At 42.6% G+C, this 17,693-nt stretch overlaps 1 protein-coding gene across 13 annotated transcripts; it reads right to left on the bottom strand.

Annotated features, from left to right (window-relative positions):
• Nucleotides 1-9,629: 9,629 nt before the first annotated feature.
• Nucleotides 9,630-17,453, bottom strand: LOC143815994 (uncharacterized). Of its 13 annotated transcripts, XM_077295872.1 has the most exons (6): nt 15,210-17,453; nt 13,952-14,959; nt 11,599-11,622; nt 10,236-10,293; nt 10,095-10,153; nt 9,630-9,844 (listed from the first exon to the last, which is right to left on the bottom strand). In XM_077295872.1, the coding sequence occupies exons 2-5, from the start codon at nt 14,142-14,144 to the stop codon at nt 10,096-10,098; spliced, it is 333 nt and encodes a 110-aa protein (XP_077151987.1). In that variant the 5' UTR covers nt 14,145-14,959; nt 15,210-17,453; the 3' UTR covers nt 9,630-9,844; nt 10,095. The 13 variants fall into 13 exon arrangements, 6 of the variants coding, with proteins under 6 accessions (XP_077151987.1, XP_077151988.1, XP_077151984.1 ...); XR_013223863.1 differs by having other exon boundaries at nt 11,599-14,959; XM_077295873.1 differs by lacking the exon at nt 10,236-10,293.
• Nucleotides 17,454-17,693: the final 240 nt, after the last annotated feature.

Raw genomic sequence — 17,693 nt, 5'->3', positions numbered from 1 at the left:
CAGGGGTCCATGTGCGTGCAGGAGACAGCGCTACATTAAGCGCTGGCCCCCCCACATGGTGCTGAAGCCGCGATTCATATGTTCTCTGCAGCAGCGTTTGCTGCAGAGAAAATATGAATAATAGTGTTTAAAATAAAGATCTATGTGTCCGCCGCCCCCCCACCCCCTGTGCGCCCCCCCCCGCTGTTCAGAAAATACTCACCCGCTCCCACGTTGGCTGTCACTCCTTCCTCTCTGCCCCGCGCCTCCTACTGTATGCGGTCACGTGGGGCCGCTCATTTACAATCATGAATAGTCGGCTCCGCCCCTATGGGAGGTGGAGCCACATATTCATGACTGTAAATGATCGGCCCCACGTGACCGCATACACTAGAAGCCGCGGCCAGACCAGGAAGCAGCGAGGGAGGCGGGTAAGTATTTTCTGAACAGCGGGGGGGCACACAGGGGGTGGGAGGGCGGCGGACACATAGATCTTTATTTTAAACACTATTATTCATATTTTCTCTGCAGCAAACACTGCTGCAGGGAACATATGAATCGCGGCTTCAGCACGATGCAGGGTACCACACGCGTGGGTACCACACGCCCTGTGTGGTACCCACGCGCCATACGGGCGGCACACGTGTGCCGCACGTATGGCCTACGTGAGTTCCCAGGCACACGGACACGGATAACTCCGGTACCGATTTATTCTGGTACCGGAATTATCTGGACGTGTGGGACAGCCCTTAGCAGCAGCCCATTCAGCACATACGCTAACGGGCTGCTGTTAACGCAAGTGCCGATGTTTACATCACGCTATCGCATATAGAGCATCTGCTAGCTCTATCTGCGCTAGCAGTGATGGACCTGGAAACGCTGAAGCCCACATCTCAGGGTCCGTCACTCAATGATGGCACATCCCCAGCGCATGCCCATTGTGGGCGTGCGTTAGCGATGCGTCCGACATTGCAGTCAATGGCGGCCATAACAGACTATGTTACACCGCGTTTATGCCGCGGTGTAACATAGTCCATCTAACGGACACCATTAACGCAATGTGAACCCAGCCTAAATACCTAGCTGCAGTTTTGTGTGGCAATTTTTTTTCACCTTATACCTGCTCCTTTTATTCTAAAGCAATCCATAGCCCCCTTATTTCTACATTTATTTGCTTGGTCAAGCTGCAGACTACAGCCAGGTCATTGTAATAGAAGTGCGTGCAAATCTCAGAATTTTAATTTTATTCTTTTGTCCCAGGCATCAGATGTGAGTGCGCCAAATTTAATTATTTTTTTTTTTTTGTACTATCTAATATTTTGTAGTGTCTTACAACATTTTTGGACACCATTTTGCTGCCCCAAAAACCTGTAGCTGGCCTAAAAATATTTAGCTACAGTTCTTAGATTCATCACTGTGAGTTGTACGCCACATGCATCACCTATCATTGTGCAAAATATCCTACAATTTTAGTACCTTTTTTTTGTGTCATAGCCAACTTGTTGACACAATTGTGTTGTGCCCCAAAAAATCAAGGCCACATTTAGATCAGTCTGCTATCTCAGGCTGACGGCTTTGAAGGCATAAGTTGCATAGTTCTGTCTGCTAGCCTTGTTCTACTCATTTTTTTATTTTCTTCTCCAAATTTCACAAAAAATATTTAAAAAATGCAGTCTAATTATGTCAGGCTAAGGCCTGGTGTATCTGTGGTGGAAAAATCGTAGCTTCGCATGTTAGGGCTAGCGGAACGCACCAAGTAATTAGAGAAAAGGAATAAGGTGCAATCGCAGCCCAGGATCCACCGTGCAGAGATGGAACCTGCTGCTAAGCAATGACGGACTATATGGCGGTACAATGAGGATACACACACGGGTTAGCTTCACCCTGTTTGAAAGAAGCGAACCCTGTTGCGTTACAGGGCCGCAGTACCACACATAACAGAAATAATAAAATAGCACAAGAGTGCATGCGGTGCCGCACTGGCGAACGCCACTAACCACCCAGACTTAGGTTTGGAAAGCACGGTGATAGCGCATGGCGCCGCACTGGCAGTCACAGCAATAGACACTGTTTGTGTACTTGTGTTGGTAAAAAGTCGGGCGCTAGATTACAATAATCCTCCTTGCGTGAGCATTCCAACACAGGGGAGGGGATGATTAAAGAGTGACTTTCACTCACAACACACACACATAAGAAAGTGTATACTAGTGCATGGCCATGCGGCCATGCGAACCTTTTATAGCTGCAGCAAGATCAGGACCTTCCTAGAGGACCAATGAGAACTGCTACAGTAACTGAGCAACTTCAGGACCTTCCTAGAGGACCGATAGGGGCTACTGCAGTACCTGAGCATGTGACCCCAGACCTCCACTGAGAGGTCTTCCTTTGGTCATGCTCAGAAGGGGAAAAGCAGGACTTAGTCCCAGAGACGTCTGTTCGCTGCTGATCAGTAAAGGCTACAATGGCAGAGCCTGGAAAGGCAGCAGTAATCCTTTGCACAGAATCAGACTGAGCGAGATGCTGGGACCGATGTCTCCTCTGAGCAGGCTCCACTGCGACTGATGCAGAATAAGAGACCACAGCCGACCTGGTTTAAGATTCCCCCTGTGCAGCGGTGGGATCTCGACTCCTAACATTCACAGGCATAAGTTGCATAGTTCTGTCTGCTAGCCTTATTCCACTCATTTTTTATTTTTTTCCAAATTTCACAAAAAACAGAAATAAAAATGTATACAGTCTGTTATCTCAGGCTGAGGCCTGGTGTATCTGTGGTGGATAAATCTTCGCTTTGCAGTCATACTGATCACATAATATTTATCCAAATAAATATATTTGTCTTGAGCTTTTCAAATAGTTCAGTAGGCGGAGGAGGCAGGTGTGGATGTGGAAGACGAGGTGGTGGATGACATAGTGACTGACCCAACCTGGCAGGAGGGCATGCAGAGTGAGGACAGCAGCACACATGGAGAAGGAGGCATATCAATCCAACAAGCAGGAATAAGCAGTGTGGTGGCCACAGACAGAAGGTGTGCATCCGTTCCCCGTAACACCAACATGAGGGAAGTTGCCATTCCAACTGTTAGATCTTCCAGAGTTTGGTTATTTTTTAAAGACTCAGCCGATAACACCAAACAGGCCATTTGCAGCACCTGCCATGCTCGCATCAGCAGGGGTAGTAAAACTACAACCCTGACCACCATCAGCATAATCAGACACATGGCAGCAAAGCACCTGACTTTGTGGGCCGAACCCAAGGCTCCAGGAACACTGTCTGCAGGTGACACCACCGCATGTTCCACTGTTTTGCGTAGAAGCAAATCCCCAGTCCACCGTGCAAGTTAAGATGCATCTGGCCCTGCACCTGTTGCTGCCAACAGACAAGCAGCACCATCATCAAGCCCGTCCACATCTTTGTCCCAGCACAGCCTTCAGTTGTCTCTACCCCAATCATTGGAATTCATGCGGAAATACCCAGCCAATGAACGACAGGCCACAGTGCTAAAATCTAACATTTCTCGTTTGCCTGCGCTTGAAATGTTGCCTTTTAGGCTCGTTGAGATGGAACCTTTCCGCAACCTGATGGCGGCGGCCTTCCCAAGGTACTTGGTCCCCAGTCCCCACCATTTCTCCCTGTGTGCCATACTGGCATTACACCAGCACGAGTCCCATAACATTACCCTTGCCCTCAACAATGCTGTTACTGGGAAAATCCACCTAACCATGGACATGTGGATAAGTGCTTGTGGGTAGGGATGGTACATCTCACTGATGGCAGACTGGGTTAACAAAGTGGAAGCCGGAACCCAGTGGGACCATGGGATGAAACACATCCTCCTCACATTGAGGATTGCGGGTCCTACGTCAATCAGGGTTGCCCCCACAGTCTACAGCTCCTGCACCTCCTCCTCCTCCTCTTCAGCCTCCATCTGGTTAGGTTACAAACCGCATAATGCTGAAATGTTGTGGACAGTGCTGAAAGATCAGTCAGATATTTGGATGACACCGCTGAACATACAGCCAGGCATGGTCATGTGTGACAATGGCCGTAACCTGGTGGGGGCTCTGAGGCAAGGTGAGCCCACACACGTACCTTTGCTTGGACCATGTGCTTAACCACGTGGTTTAACGTTTTCTGAAATGCTACCCGGAGCTGCCAGATCTGCTAGTGAAAGTACACCATCTGCCTGCCCATTTTATAAAGTCAGCTGCAGCTTCAGCCGCCCTTGCTTTGCTTCAGCAGAATTTGCAGCTTCCGGCTCACCGACTAGTGTGTGATGTCCCCACGCTTTGGAACTCTACACTGCATATGTTGGAAAGGATTTGTGAGCAGAAGTGGGCAGTTCTTGACTAATAACATCAACAAGGCCATCGATATTCAGTTCAGACTTCATACATAAGACCTCTGGAGTGGACATGGATGCCAGACATATGTACCATCCTATAAAACTTTGAGGACTGCACCAAGATGTTGAGCGGTGATCATGCCATAATTAGCATCACCATCCCACTTCTCTGCATTCTGAAAACCTTTCTGCACACATTTAAAGAGTATGCATTGCAGTCAGAGCCTCATGTCTTCCCAAGGTGGATTAGTAGGCAATGAGGAGGAGGAAGAACAGGAGCTGCTTTCATGCGCTATAGACGGTACTATAAGCACAGCTGTCATACCGTCTGTTCAGCAGGGATGGCCTGAGGACAGGGAGGAGGAGGATGAGGAGGAGGAGGTCAGCATGGTCAGTCGTCCTGATGGTGAGGACACGGAAGTCTTGACTGTTAGCAGTCTGGCACTTATGGCTGACTTTATGTTGCGCTGCGTTTCACATGACCCTCGCATTATAAAATTTTTTGGTGAAACTCATTACTGGTTGGTGACACTTCTAGACTCATGCTACAAGGATAACTTTCAATCTCTTCTGCCAGAGGCAGAGAGGTGTACTAAAATGTTGCAGTTCCAGAGGGCCCTTGTAGCGGAATTACTTAGAAAATTCCCATGGGAGAACACTGGTAGCAGACATCAGAGTTTGTTGTCCAACCAAGGAGTCCAAGCGAGAGACAGATTACAATCCAGCTCAGGCAGTGCAACAATGGCAAAGTTCTGGGACAGTTTTCTCAGACCCTCCCATCGTGTCAGCACAGAGGTAAGGGGTGCTGTCACAAGAAGTGCAATGTTTGGGAAGATGCTGAGGGAGTACTTTGCAGATCGTACAAACTTCCTCTGGGAGTCCTCTGTGTCTTTTAATTATTGGGTATCCAAGCTGAACACGTGGCATGAACTGGCTCTCTACGCCTTGGAGGTCCTGGCCTGCCCTGCTGCTAGCGTTCTGTCAGAGCTGTTTTTTAGTGCCGCTGGTGAAATTATAACAGATAAGCACATCTGCCTGTCAACTGAAAATGCTGACAGGCTGACTCTTATAAAAATGAACAAGGGCTGTATTGGGCAAGACTTTTGTACGCCACCAAGTGAAAACAGTGAAACATAACCTCTAATACATTGTCTTTTTTGGGGATGTGTATTCTTATGCACCTCTTCACAACCACACATAGGTATACACTTCCAGATGTGGTCAGTTTGGTGTTATCCTCCTCCTTATCCTCATCTTCATCCACAACTAGTGAAACACCAGTGTGAACGGATTCCGTGAGGCAAAAGTCACTCATTTTTTTTGCACAAGGGTGTTTTTATGATGTCCGTTACTTATTGGAAACCAAAACAAATGTTACTCCCCCAGGGGGAAATGTAAAAAAAAGAGATGTATGTCTATTTTTCCCATTTATTCTTATATTTTCCAGTTTTCCTATCTCTGGACAGTCCTCTAGTGAAGTAGTGTATACCTCTACAATAGAAAATTATTCAAATACTTTTATATTATATTTTTATTTATATCCATGTCTCTGAGCTGTTGCTAGGGACAAACATATCACGTTGGACACATTCTGGCTATATATTTATGAACCAGTGTTCACCCCTCCCTTTTGTTATTTTCTTTCACAGGTGAATTCACATATTTTATCTATTTCTTTGATTTCAGTATGATTTATCTTATGTCTCCTCATTCTCTGCCACTAGATCACCAGGGTTAAGATGTTCTGTGCTGCTACAGGCAGTCCAGTTTTTGGCTAGGGTGTCTATGATGCCTATAAAATATTTTTTTTAAATTTAACCCCAATGGGGAAATGTTTTTCAACCCATGCACTTCGTGTATGGGCATTACAAGTCTAGGAGACCAGCTCCTTTACATTGGGCCTAGTTTTTACTGAGGCCTTTATCTTATGTCTCCTCATTCTCCACCACTAGATCACCAAGGTTAACGTGTTCTGTGCTGCTACAGCCAGTGCAATTTTTGGAAAAGGTGTCTATGATGCCCAGAAAGTTGTTTTAAAAAATGTACCCCAGATGGGGGAATGTTTGTCAGCCCATGCACTTCGTGTATGGGCATTACAAGTCTAGGAGACCCGCTACTTTACATTGGGCCTAGTTTTTAATAAGGCTTTTATCTTATGCCTCCTCATTCTCTACCACTAGATCACCAGGGTTAACGGGTTTTGTGCTTCTACAGCCAGTGCAATTTTTGTCAAGGGTGTATATGATGCCCATAAAATGTTTTAAAAAAATTTAACCCCAATGAGGAAATCTTTTGCAGCCCATGCACTTCATGTATGGGCATTACAAGTCTAAGAGACCTGCTCCTTTACATTGGGCCTAGTTTTTAATGAGTCCTTCATCAATGTTTCCTCATTCTCAACCACAACATCACCAGGGTTAACGGGTTCTGTGCTGCTACAGCCAGTCCAATTTTTGTCATGGGTGTCTATGATGCCCAGAAAATATTTTTTTAAATTTACCCACAATGGGGAAATGTTTGGCAGCCCATGTGCTTCGTGTATGGGCATTACAAGTGTAGAAGACTCGCTCCTTGACATTGGGCCTATTTTTTAATAATGCCTTCCTCCACATATCATCATTCACCGCCACTAGAACACAATGGTGAATGTATTGTATTCTGCTACAGCCATTCAATTTTTGGGCAAGGGTGTCTATGATACCCATAAATAATTTTTTAAAACTGTAACCCCCATAAGGATATCTTTGTCAACCCATGCACTTCGTGTATGGGCATTACAAGTCTAGGAGACCAGCTCCTTTACATTTACATTGGGCCTAGTTTTTTATAAGGCCTTCATCACTGTTTCCTCATTCTCCACCACTGGATCACCAGTTTAATGTGTTCTGTGCTGATATACCAGTGCAATTTGGGGCAAAAGTGTCTACATGATGCCCGCTACCATTTTGAGACCAAAATGTTACTCCCCAAGGGGGAAATTTAGTAAAAAGGAGATGTACGTATCTCCTTCCCATGTATTCTTATATTTTCCGATTTTCATAGCTCTGGATAGTCCTCTAATGAAGTAGTGTATACCTCTACAATAGAAAATTATTCAAATACTTTTATATTATATTTTTATTTATATCCCTGTCTCTGAGCTGTTGCTAGGGACAAACAAATCTCGTTGGACACATTCTGGCTTCATATTTATGAACCTGTGTTCGCCCCTCACTTTTGTTATTTTCTTTCATAGGTGGAGTCAAATTTTTTATTTATTTCTTTTATTTCAGTATCATTTATCTTATGTCTCCTCATTCTCCACCACTAGATCACCAGGGTTAACAGGTTTTGTTCTGCTACAGGTTGTCCAATTTTTGCCAAGGGTGTCTATGATGCCCATAAAAGATTTTTAAAACATTTAACCCCCCCCATGAGGAAATGTTTGTCAGCCCATGCAGTTACTGTATGGGCATTATAAGTCTAGGAGCTCGTTAATATTGGGCCTAGTTGTTAATAATGCCTTCCTCAAGATATCATCATTCGCCGCCACTAGAACACCAATGGTGAACATGTTGTATACTGCTACAGCCATTCAATTTTTGAGCAAGGAAGTCTATGATACTCATAAATATTTTTTTACAACTGTACCCCCTATGGGGAAATGTTTGTCAGCCCATGCACTTGGTGTATGGACATTACAAGTCTAGGATGCTCCTTAACATTGGTCCTAGCTTTTAATAATGCCTTACTCCACATATCATCATTTGCCGCCACTAGAACACCATCATGAACGTGTTGTATGCTGCTACAGCCATTTAATTTTTATGCAAGGCTGTTTTTAAGATGCCCTTTAATAATTTGAAACAACAAAAAGGTTTATCCCCCAGGGGGAAATGTCATAAACATGAGATGTACGTCTATTCTTCCCATTTATTCTTATATAGTTGCCAATTTTCCTGTGTTAAATATTAATTATTAATTGAATTATTAAATTATTATACTCAATTCTGTACTGAGCCTCGTGGAAGGTGTCGCTGACATTACAAAAGCTATTTCTGTATATTTAGCTCAGAGTAAAAGTTAACAACATGTAGACAGAACTGTCTTCTATGGGACATATAAAATCACGTGGGGGGCAGTCATGGGGGGGCTCCTCCGGCTGACACCTTCACTCTCTACACACTCCAGACAGATGGAATGAACAGCTGCTAGCTGTGCTTATGAAGACTTCTACCATACTCCATGACAGGGACAGATGCCATTTACCATTCAGAATCTTATGAAAGATGGGGAACAAACTATGATATGGCAAATGGACAATCTATTCGTAACTATTTCACCTATTTTATGTTTTGCTGCAATGTGGGATTTTTGTGGACAATCAAATAAACCACTACATTTTCAATGAAAATATCATGACATTTTTCTTTAAGAGTATCGCATCTGGTAAAGAGTCCTGATTTAATAAATGTGCGAAATAAGCATATTTAACATCCTATCTCTGGACCATCCACTTATGACCTCGTGTGTTCCTCTGCAGTATAAAAAAATAAAATATTGTTATATTATATTTTTATTTAGATACCTGTCTCTGAGCTGTTGCTAGGGACCAACCTTTCTCGCTGGACACATTCTTTCTTCATATGTATGAACCTGTGTTCGCCCCTCCCTTTTGTTATTTTCTTTCATAGGTGGATTCACATCCTTTATTCATCTTCATTCATTTCATCATCCTCCGCCACTAGATCACCAGGATTAACGGGTTCTGTGCTGCTACAGCCAGTACAATTTTTGTAAAGGGTGTATGTGATGCCCATAATTTTTTTTTAAAATATGCCCCCCCATGGGGAAATGTTTGGACAATTTTAGTAGTCCAAATGTTTTCTTTTAGTGTCATGGCCTACTTATGGACACGATTTTGGTGGGCCAAAAAAAAACAAGAAACCATTATGATCACTCTGTTATCTCTGTCAGACGCACGGTGTATCTGTGGTGTCAAAATCCTTCCTTTGCAGGCATACATTGCATTTTTTGGTCTGCTAGACTGCTACCCTTGTTGTATACAGAATTTTGGGGATTTGAAAATTTTAAAAAATACATCCCACATATTGAAACAGTCTGTTATCTCAGTCACACGTCTGATCTATCAGTGGTCTTCAAATCTTGTCTTTTCAGACATATATTCCATTTTTTGGTCTGATATCCTTTGTGTATACAGTATTTTGTGGTTTGAAAATGTTTAAAAATACAGGCCACATATTGAAACAGTCTGTTATCTCAGTCAATAAGGTAAATTGGTGTGCACTCAGTCAATTTGGAGGGTGAGGTGCAGGTGTCATGGACAAATGAGTCCCCGTATAAGTAAAATTTATAAGACACCGCACACTCTTAGTATTAATTAATGCAAATTGTGCAAGGTTTATTACATATAACACATTGGTGACATATGGAAGCAGGGAGCAATGTACAATTACAAGATAAGCGACCACTCGTAGTAATAATTGACGTTTCGGCTCTCCTGAGCCTTACTCATAATATCGCTACAAAAACACAAAAAACAGAACAAGGGTAAATAAACATAACAAAAAAATATATACATATATACAGCATCCGTGCATAATGGAACAATGAGGAATAGTATGCCAAGGCATAAGATGGATAGCCAGCAACTAGATAAATATCCAAGCACCAAGGATGCACCGAAGTGAATAGAACTCCTAGAGTCATATCAGATGTGAACATAAGGAGATCAAGGGGTCGAAGAGGAGCAGGACAATAGGCACACGTTACCTTAGTGAAGCAATGATAAATATACATAGTGGATTTCTTGCTTACAGGTATAAGTGGTGCTAAAAAAGACAGACAGGAGGTAAGTATAAGTACAGTGTCTCCATGTATAGAGTCCTTGAAAAGAGGAGCCTGGATCAATACCTATTTGTAGATAAGGCGGTGTATGACCAGTCGTGGTATGCTGCCCTGTGTGCAGAACCTATGTCGGACCGAAGTAAAAAACATGAGAAATGCTGTGCTTTAAATATAGAGGTGGGTGGGAGATAGATGGAAGGCTGCTCAGGAATTGTCTGGGGTAGGTGAAGCACAAAGTCCATGTAACAATGTAAAGCCCTATAATGGGAGCGGTAACCCTGTCTGTAATTTAGGTGTCACATACCAAAGATTTGTGGAGGCAGAGGATATAAGGGCCGAGTCCCACTGTACCTGGGGTAGTAGACTTGAAATGCGGCGCTCCCGCGCCTTGCAGCTGTCAGCGTGCCCAGGAGAGGAGGGTGGGACAGTTAAATAGCGCCGGTGACCGCCGGACCGGAAGTGCGTCATCCGGACCGGAAGTCCCGCCGCATGAAGAAAGAAGGGGATACTGCGCATGTCTGTGTGTCACCATAGTTACCTGTGGTGATATACAACGCTGTGGTGATCGCAAAGATGTTATAATGCTAGCGCTCGTGGAGGTGTAACTATAGGAACAAGGGGACTAGCTAAATTGCAGTATTGATACCACTGCAGGATGTTGGCGCTGCCTGTGTGACAGTATATTAACCCTATTTATGCGACCCCTAATGGTGGCCAAATTGTGTAGTATAGGTATCACTCAGGGCAGGACAATACAATATGGAGTCCGGAGGAATCGTGAGAACAAGGCAATAAATAGGGCATGGACCCAGCACGTGATAGGTGGTATGAAAAAAAGGGATTAAATAAGAATAAAATAAAAAAATAATAAAAATAAAAATAAAAATAAAAATAAAAATAAATATAAAAATAATAATAAAAATAAAATTAAAAATAAAATGATAAAGGAACTGCTTGAGAAAATTAGATATTTGTGAATGAATGGACCTGATTGGAAAATAGCTGATTGAAATGGTCTAAAAGAAACATTGTTTATACTGCTGTTGAAAAAGATAATAATAATAATAATAATAATAATAATAAAATGAAATTAAAAATGAAAATGAAATAATGCAGATAAAAATAAAAGATTAAAGTCATGAAAAAATGTTGAAAATAAAATGGAAACCATAAAAAATAGAAAGAAATAATGAACAAACTAATAATAATAAAAAAATGATGAAAATAAATGAGTCCAGAAAAAATAATAACTGAAAATAAAAAATATAAATAAAAAGTAAAAATAAAATAAAAATAAAAATAAAAATAAAAATAAAAATGAAAAATGAAAAAATAAAAATAAAATCAATAAATAAATGATAAAGGTAAAAATGGGAATAATTAGCGGGAAAAACAAAAAATAAAAGAGGGGGGTTGAGTCATCACTCACCTCTATATGGAGTTATCAACGGGTCTGGAAAAAACGGAATATATGGTTAGTACTACAACTTAACACACCTGCCAGTCAATTTCTCTATTGAGTCCCCTAGGGGCCAAAGTGTCTAGAGTATGTATCCAGAACGTCTCCCTGGCTTTTAATAATTTGATATGATTGCCCCCTCTTCTGGGGCGTGGAACCTGTTCGATTATTTGAAATTTTAATTGGGCCACGGAATGTTTGAATGTGACAAAATGGTCAGGGATGGGCAGCCATGTTTTGCCACAACGAATAGTTGACTTGTGGCTCGCGATCCGATCCTTCACGTGTTGGGTGGTTTCACCCACATAAAGGAGGCCGCAGGGACACTTAATCACGTAGATGGCAAAGTTAGTGTTACAGGTAAAGTAACCCTGAATAGGATACGATTTCCCTGTCCTAGGGTGAGTGACCGTATCGGACCTGATCACGTTTGAACACGCTGCACAATTGAGGCAGGGAAAAGTGCCACGCCGTTGGCTGGCCAGAAGCCTCTGTGTGGTCCGTGGTTGGGTACTCCCAATGTCAGCCCGTACCAGCTGATCCTTGATGTTTTTCGGTCTTCTTGTGCTCATCATGGGTGGTGATTGAAAAGGTTCCACCGAGGGGTAAGCCTTGTGTAAGAGGGACCAGTGCTTCCTAATTACAGAGTATATTTTGGGCATAAAAGGATGGTGTGTATGCACAAAGGGTAAGCGCTCCTTCGGTCGCTCCCGGGGTGGAGGAGGATGTGGGGAATTGATACGTAGTTTCTCCTGGTCCAAGAGTTTTGAAGGGTACTTTCTTTCCTGGAATTTGAAGGCCATAGTGTCCATTCTGTCCTGGCGTAGAGCAGGGTTGGTGACAATACGAGAGACTCTCTTAAATTGTGACCGTGGGAGACTATTTTTGGTTGTTTTCGGATGACAACTAGAGTAATGCAACAAATTGTTGCAATCCGTCGGTTTGGTAAATATGTCAGTAGTGAGATTGCCATTGTCATCTTTTATAACCCAGGTGTCCAAAAAGGAAATTTTCTGAGTATCATGATGGATAGTAAATTGAAGCCCCGGGGAAATGGAATTGAGGTATGTAAAGAAGTGGTGCAGAGTGTCTGCTGTCCCTGTCCAAATGAAGAAAATATCATCAATATAGCGAACATAATTGGTGACGTAGGTTAGGAATAGTTCATTGTCATATATGTGTTCAATCTCAAACTGATTCATGAATGCGTTCGCATAAGCTGGGGCTACATTTGAGCCCATAGCGGTCCCACGCGTTTGGACATAATACGTGTCCTGGTATAGAAAAAAATTCTCATAGAGTATCAGTGTGAGGAGTTCGAGACAGAGTTGGGAGGTTCTTATGGACATGCCAGATTTCTCAAGTAGAGATTTAGTGGCTGCAATACCCTTCACATGTTCAATCGAGGTATATAGACTGTTGACATCGAGCGTTACTAGGAGGCTATGAGTAGGGATGCAACGGATGCCTTTGATGATTCCAAGAAATTGACCAGTATCTAATAGAAAAGCCCTAGTGGTTTTTATCAGTGGAGTGAGGATTTTCTCCAGAAAAACGGAAAGTGGTGAAAGGATGGAGTCTGTGGAGGCCACAATGGGCCTACCTGGGGGATTGATAAGGGATTTGTGTATTTTGGGTAATACGTAGAAAACGGGTGTGATGGGATGCTGATTCTGAAGGAAGGTGGCTGTTTTTTGATCAATAGTGTTATCCAGGAGAAAGGGATTAATGAGATCCTGGATTTTTTTCCGGATCTTGAAAGTCGGGTCACCAGGAATGATCTGGTATGTCTCCGTATCTGAGAGCTGTTTAGTGATTTCACTACAATACTGGATCCGATCCATCACTACCACAGCGCCCCCCTTGTCTGCGGGTTTTATAATAATGCTCTTGTTTGAGCGGAGAGTGTCCAAAGCCTGTTTCTCGACTACCGTGAGGTTATTATGTGTAGGGTAAAATCCAAGGCGCTGTTCATGCGTAAGGGATTTGATTTCACGATCCACCAAAGAAATGAAGGTCTCTGTGGCGTGATAGGTGTGAGGAGGAGAGAAAGTGCTTGGGTTGTGGAGTCCCAAGGTAGAGATAGACAGCTCAGGAGTCATGCTTCCTTGGACCAAGGAGCCACCACTCGATTGAGCTTGAGGCATGGCACAAAAATGAGTTTTTAACCTTACAGATCGATAGAACCGTTGTAAATCCTTGTCAAGTTGAAACGCGTCCCATTTTGGCGTAGGGCAGAAGGATAAACCCTTCTGTAGTACCGTCAGTTCTGCAGGGGAGAGGGAGTAGCTAGAGATGTTTAATACCAAGTTCGATGGCTCACCTGGGATCTCGTTGCCATTCTTTCGCCGTGACCTTCTTGTTGGTCTGCGTTGTTGTGCCCTCCCCTGCGTCCCTTGTGAAAAAAACGTGGTCTGTTTGCACTTATCGATGAGTCGCTGCCCGAGCTGAAGGAATCGACTCTTCGTTGGTTTGGTGGACGTCGCCAGGAGTTGGAGGCGGAGGAGTCGTTCCATCTATATACGTTGTTAGTTGTATAGTCCTCGTTGTCTCGTTGGAATTTTGTCCTCTTACGCTCCTGTAAATTTTTCTCAAAGTCCGCAATAATTTTGTCTGTTTTAGTCTTCAATGAGGACCACTCAGAAGAAGGAAGTGTACTGGTTAGCTGGGTCTCTATGGCCTGGATATTATTCTGGACCTCTATGATCTCCTTCTGGAGATATTCCACAGTAAGGATTATGATGTCTAAAGAACACTTGTTTAATATTCTTTTGAATTTGTCACAAAATTCCTGATTGTTGGAAAACAATGTGGGGCGGAGATTACTCCGCAGTCCTCTAGGAATTTTATTCTGTCGGTGGTATTCCGCCAACGTGGTGCAATGAAGGTCATAAGAGACCAATTTCTTTTTGGCTTTTTCGTAATCCCGTGTCCTCAGGTCCAATACTGGGACCTTGAGGAAATCGGTGGAACTGGTAACCTGAGACAAAATATTAGTACTAGTTGCTAAGTCATAGGCGAAAGTCTCGGTTGTCATTTGGACGACAGGTGCAAACACCAAGGAGACTAGAATCAATAAGGTAAATTGGTGTGCACTCAGTCAATTTGGAGGGTGAGGTGCAGGTGTCATGGACAAATGAGTCCCCGTATAAGTAAAATTTATAAGACACCGCACACTCTTAGTATTAATTAATGCAAATTGTGCAAGGTTTATTACATATAACACATTGGTGACATATGGAAGCAGGGAGCAATGTACAATTACAAGATAAGCGACCACTCGTAGTAATAATTGACGTTTCGGCTCTCCTGAGCCTTACTCATAATATCGCTACAAAAACACAAAAAACAGAACAAGGGTAAATAAACATAACAAAAAAATATATACATATATACAGCATCCGTGCATAATGGAACAATGAGGAATAGTATGCCAAGGCATAAGATGGATAGCCAGCAACTAGATAAATATCCAAGCACCAAGGATGCACCGAAGTGAATAGAACTCCTAGAGTCATATCAGATGTGAACATAAGGAGATCAAGGGGTCGAAGAGGAGCAGGACAATAGGCACACGTTACCTTAGTGAAGCAATGATAAATATACATAGTGGATTTCTTGCTTACAGGTATAAGTGGTGCTAAAAAAGACAGACAGGAGGTAAGTATAAGTACAGTGTCTCCATGTATAGAGTCCTTGAAAAGAGGAGCCTGGATCAATACCTATTTGTAGATAAGGCGGTGTATGACCAGTCGTGGTATGCTGCCCTGTGTGCAGAACCTATGTCGGACCGAAGTAAAAAACATGAGAAATGCTGTGCTTTAAATATAGAGGTGGGTGGGAGATAGATGGAAGGCTGCTCAGGAATTGTCTGGGGTAGGTGAAGCACAAAGTCCATGTAACAATGTAAAGCCCTATAATGGGAGCGGTAACCCTGTCTGTAATTTAGGTGTCACATACCAAAGATTTGTGGAGGCAGAGGATATAAGGGCCGAGTCCCACTGTACCTGGGGTAGTAGACTTGAAATGCGGCGCTCCCGCGCCTTGCAGCTGTCAGCGTGCCCAGGAGAGGAGGGTGGGACAGTTAAATAGCGCCGGTGACCGCCGGACCGGAAGTGCGTCATCCGGACCGGAAGTCCCGCCGCATGAAGAAAGAAGGGGATACTGCGCATGTCTGTGTGTCACCATAGTTACCTGTGGTGATATACAACGCTGTGGTGATCGCAAAGATGTTATAATGCTAGCGCTCGTGGAGGTGTAACTATAGGAACAAGGGGACTAGCTAAATTGCAGTATTGATACCACTGCAGGATGTTGGCGCTGCCTGTGTGACAGTATATTAACCCTATTTATGCGACCCCTAATGGTGGCCAAATTGTGTAGTATAGGTATCACTCAGGGCAGGACAATACAATATGGAGTCCGGAGGAATCGTGAGAACAAGGCAATAAATAGGGCATGGACCCAGCACGTGATAGGTGGTATGAAAAAAAGGGATTAAATAAGAATAAAATAAAAAAATAATAAAAATAAAAATAAAAATAAAAATAAAAATAAATATAAAAATAATAATAAAAATAAAATTAAAAATAAAATGATAAAGGAACTGCATGAGAAAATTAGATATTTGTGAATGAATGGACCTGATTGGAAAATAGCTGATTGAAATGGTCTAGAAGAAACATTGTTTATACTGCTGTTGAAAAAGATAATAATAATAATAATAATAATAATAATAATAAAATGAAATTAAAAATGAAAATGAAATAATGCAGATAAAAATAAAAGATTAAAGTCATGAAAAAATGTTGAAAATAAAATGGAAACCATAAAAAATAGAAAGAAATAATGAACAAACTAATAATAATAAAAAAATGATGAAAATAAATGAGTCCAGAAAAAATAATAACTGAAAATAAAAAATATAAATAAAAAGTAAAAATAAAATAAAAATAAAAATAAAAATAAAAATAAAAATGAAAAATGAAAAAATAAAAATAAAATCAATAAATAAATGATAAAGGTAAAAATGGGAATAATTAGCGGGAAAAACAAAAAATAAAAGAGGGGGGTTGAGTCATCACTCACCTCTATATGGAGTTATCAACGGGTCTGGAAAAAACGGAATATATGGTTAGTACTACAACTTAACACACCTGCCAGTCAATTTCTCTATTGAGTCCCCTAGGGGCCAAAGTGTCTAGAGTATGTATCCAGAACGTCTCCCTGGCTTTTAATAATTTGATATGATTGCCCCCTCTTCTGGGGCGTGGAACCTGTTCGATTATTTGAAATTTTAATTGGGCCACGGAATGTTTGAATGTGACAAAATGGTCAGGGATGGGCAGCCATGTTTTGCCACAACGAATAGTTGACTTGTGGCTCGCGATCCGATCCTTCACGTGTTGGGTGGTTTCACCCACATAAAGGAGGCCGCAGGGACACTTAATCACGTAGATGGCAAAGTTAGTGTTACAGGTAAAGTAACCCTGAATAGGATACGATTTCCCTGTCCTAGGGTGAGTGACCGTATCGGACCTGATCACGTTTGAACACGCTGCACAATTGAGGCAGGGAAAAGTGCCACGCCGTTGGCTGGCCAGAAGCCTCTGTGTGGTCCGTGGTTGGGTACTCCCAATGTCAGCCCGTACCAGCTGATCCTTGATGTTTTTCGGTCTTCTTGTGCTCATCATGGGTGGTGATTGAAAAGGTTCCACCGAGGGGTAAGCCTTGTGTAAGAGGGACCAGTGCTTCCTAATTACAGAGTATATTTTGGGCATAAAAGGATGGTGTGTATGCACAAAGGGTAAGCGCTCCTTCGGTCGCTCCCGGGGTGGAGGAGGATGTGGGGAATTGATACGTAGTTTCTCCTGGTCCAAGAGTTTTGAAGGGTACTTTCTTTCCTGGAATTTGAAGGCCATAGTGTCCTTAGGCCATAGGTGTCGCTGACATTACAAAAGCTATTTCTGTATATTTAGCTCAGAGTAAAAGTTAACAACATGTAGACAGAACTGTCTTCTATGGGACATATAAAATCACGTGGGGGGCAGTCATGGGGGGGCTCC

The sequence above is a fragment of the Ranitomeya variabilis genome, chromosome 3 (assembly GCF_051348905.1).
Source record: "Ranitomeya variabilis isolate aRanVar5 chromosome 3, aRanVar5.hap1, whole genome shotgun sequence".
NCBI classification, from domain to species: domain Eukaryota; kingdom Metazoa; phylum Chordata; class Amphibia; order Anura; family Dendrobatidae; genus Ranitomeya; species Ranitomeya variabilis.
The sequence above is the reverse complement of the archived record's forward strand: the minus strand, read 5'-3'. Positions and strand labels throughout refer to the sequence as shown.